At 40.4% G+C, this 648-nt stretch overlaps 1 protein-coding gene across 1 annotated transcript; it reads right to left on the reverse strand.

The window, feature by feature from the left end:
• Positions 1-5: 5 nt before the first annotated feature.
• Positions 6-560, reverse strand: LOC111787133 (adenylate isopentenyltransferase 3, chloroplastic-like; the record flags this gene model as incomplete). Its single annotated transcript, XM_023667256.1, has 1 exon — positions 6-560. A coding segment is annotated over exon 1 (555 nt), but the record flags the coding sequence as incomplete, so codon positions are not given.
• Between the last annotated feature and the right edge of the window lie 88 nt (positions 561-648).

Consider the following 648-nt stretch of genomic DNA (forward strand, 5'->3'; position numbering starts at 1 on the left):
GCCTCGTCAACCATTCCCTTAGCTACCATTTTGTCTACCCTATCAGATACAAAGGATTGCAATACAGGTATTGACACATCTACCCAAAGAAAGCAACATTCATATCTCGACTGAAAGTTCGAGTCAACTAAGGTTTCAATATAAGAATTCGAGCCACCAGCGATAATCGGGAGCCGACCACGGCTACAAATAGAATCCAAAGATAACATAGTCATATCAGAGAAGTCAGTTGCCGAGAAGTCACAAAAGGGATCAATAACTCCAAGCAAGTGATGCGGTACACCACGTTGTTCTCTCTTCGTGACCTTATTTGTTACTATATCTAGCCCATCGTAAACTTGCATTTTATCAGAGTTTATAACTTCCATCGAGTATCGGGTAGCAATGTCGATCGACAACCGAGACTTACCCGTGCCAGTAGCGCCGATCACGATCACCACCTTCTCTTTTCCGAGCTTGGGGAGATTGAAGAACGGGTTGGAGTTTATTCTTCTAGGAGGAAGATTTATCAATGGTTGAGTGATAATCTCTTTGCTCATGAACATGGTGGACACATTCATGCTTATAAATCTAATAATTTCATCATCAAAGTATACCAAAATTAGCCAATCATATGAAAAGAAAAATTGAAGAATATCAAGAGAGAGA

Source organism: Cucurbita pepo, unplaced genomic scaffold (genome assembly GCF_002806865.2).
Source record: "Cucurbita pepo subsp. pepo cultivar mu-cu-16 unplaced genomic scaffold, ASM280686v2 Cp4.1_scaffold005757, whole genome shotgun sequence".
NCBI classification, from domain to species: domain Eukaryota; kingdom Viridiplantae; phylum Streptophyta; class Magnoliopsida; order Cucurbitales; family Cucurbitaceae; genus Cucurbita; species Cucurbita pepo.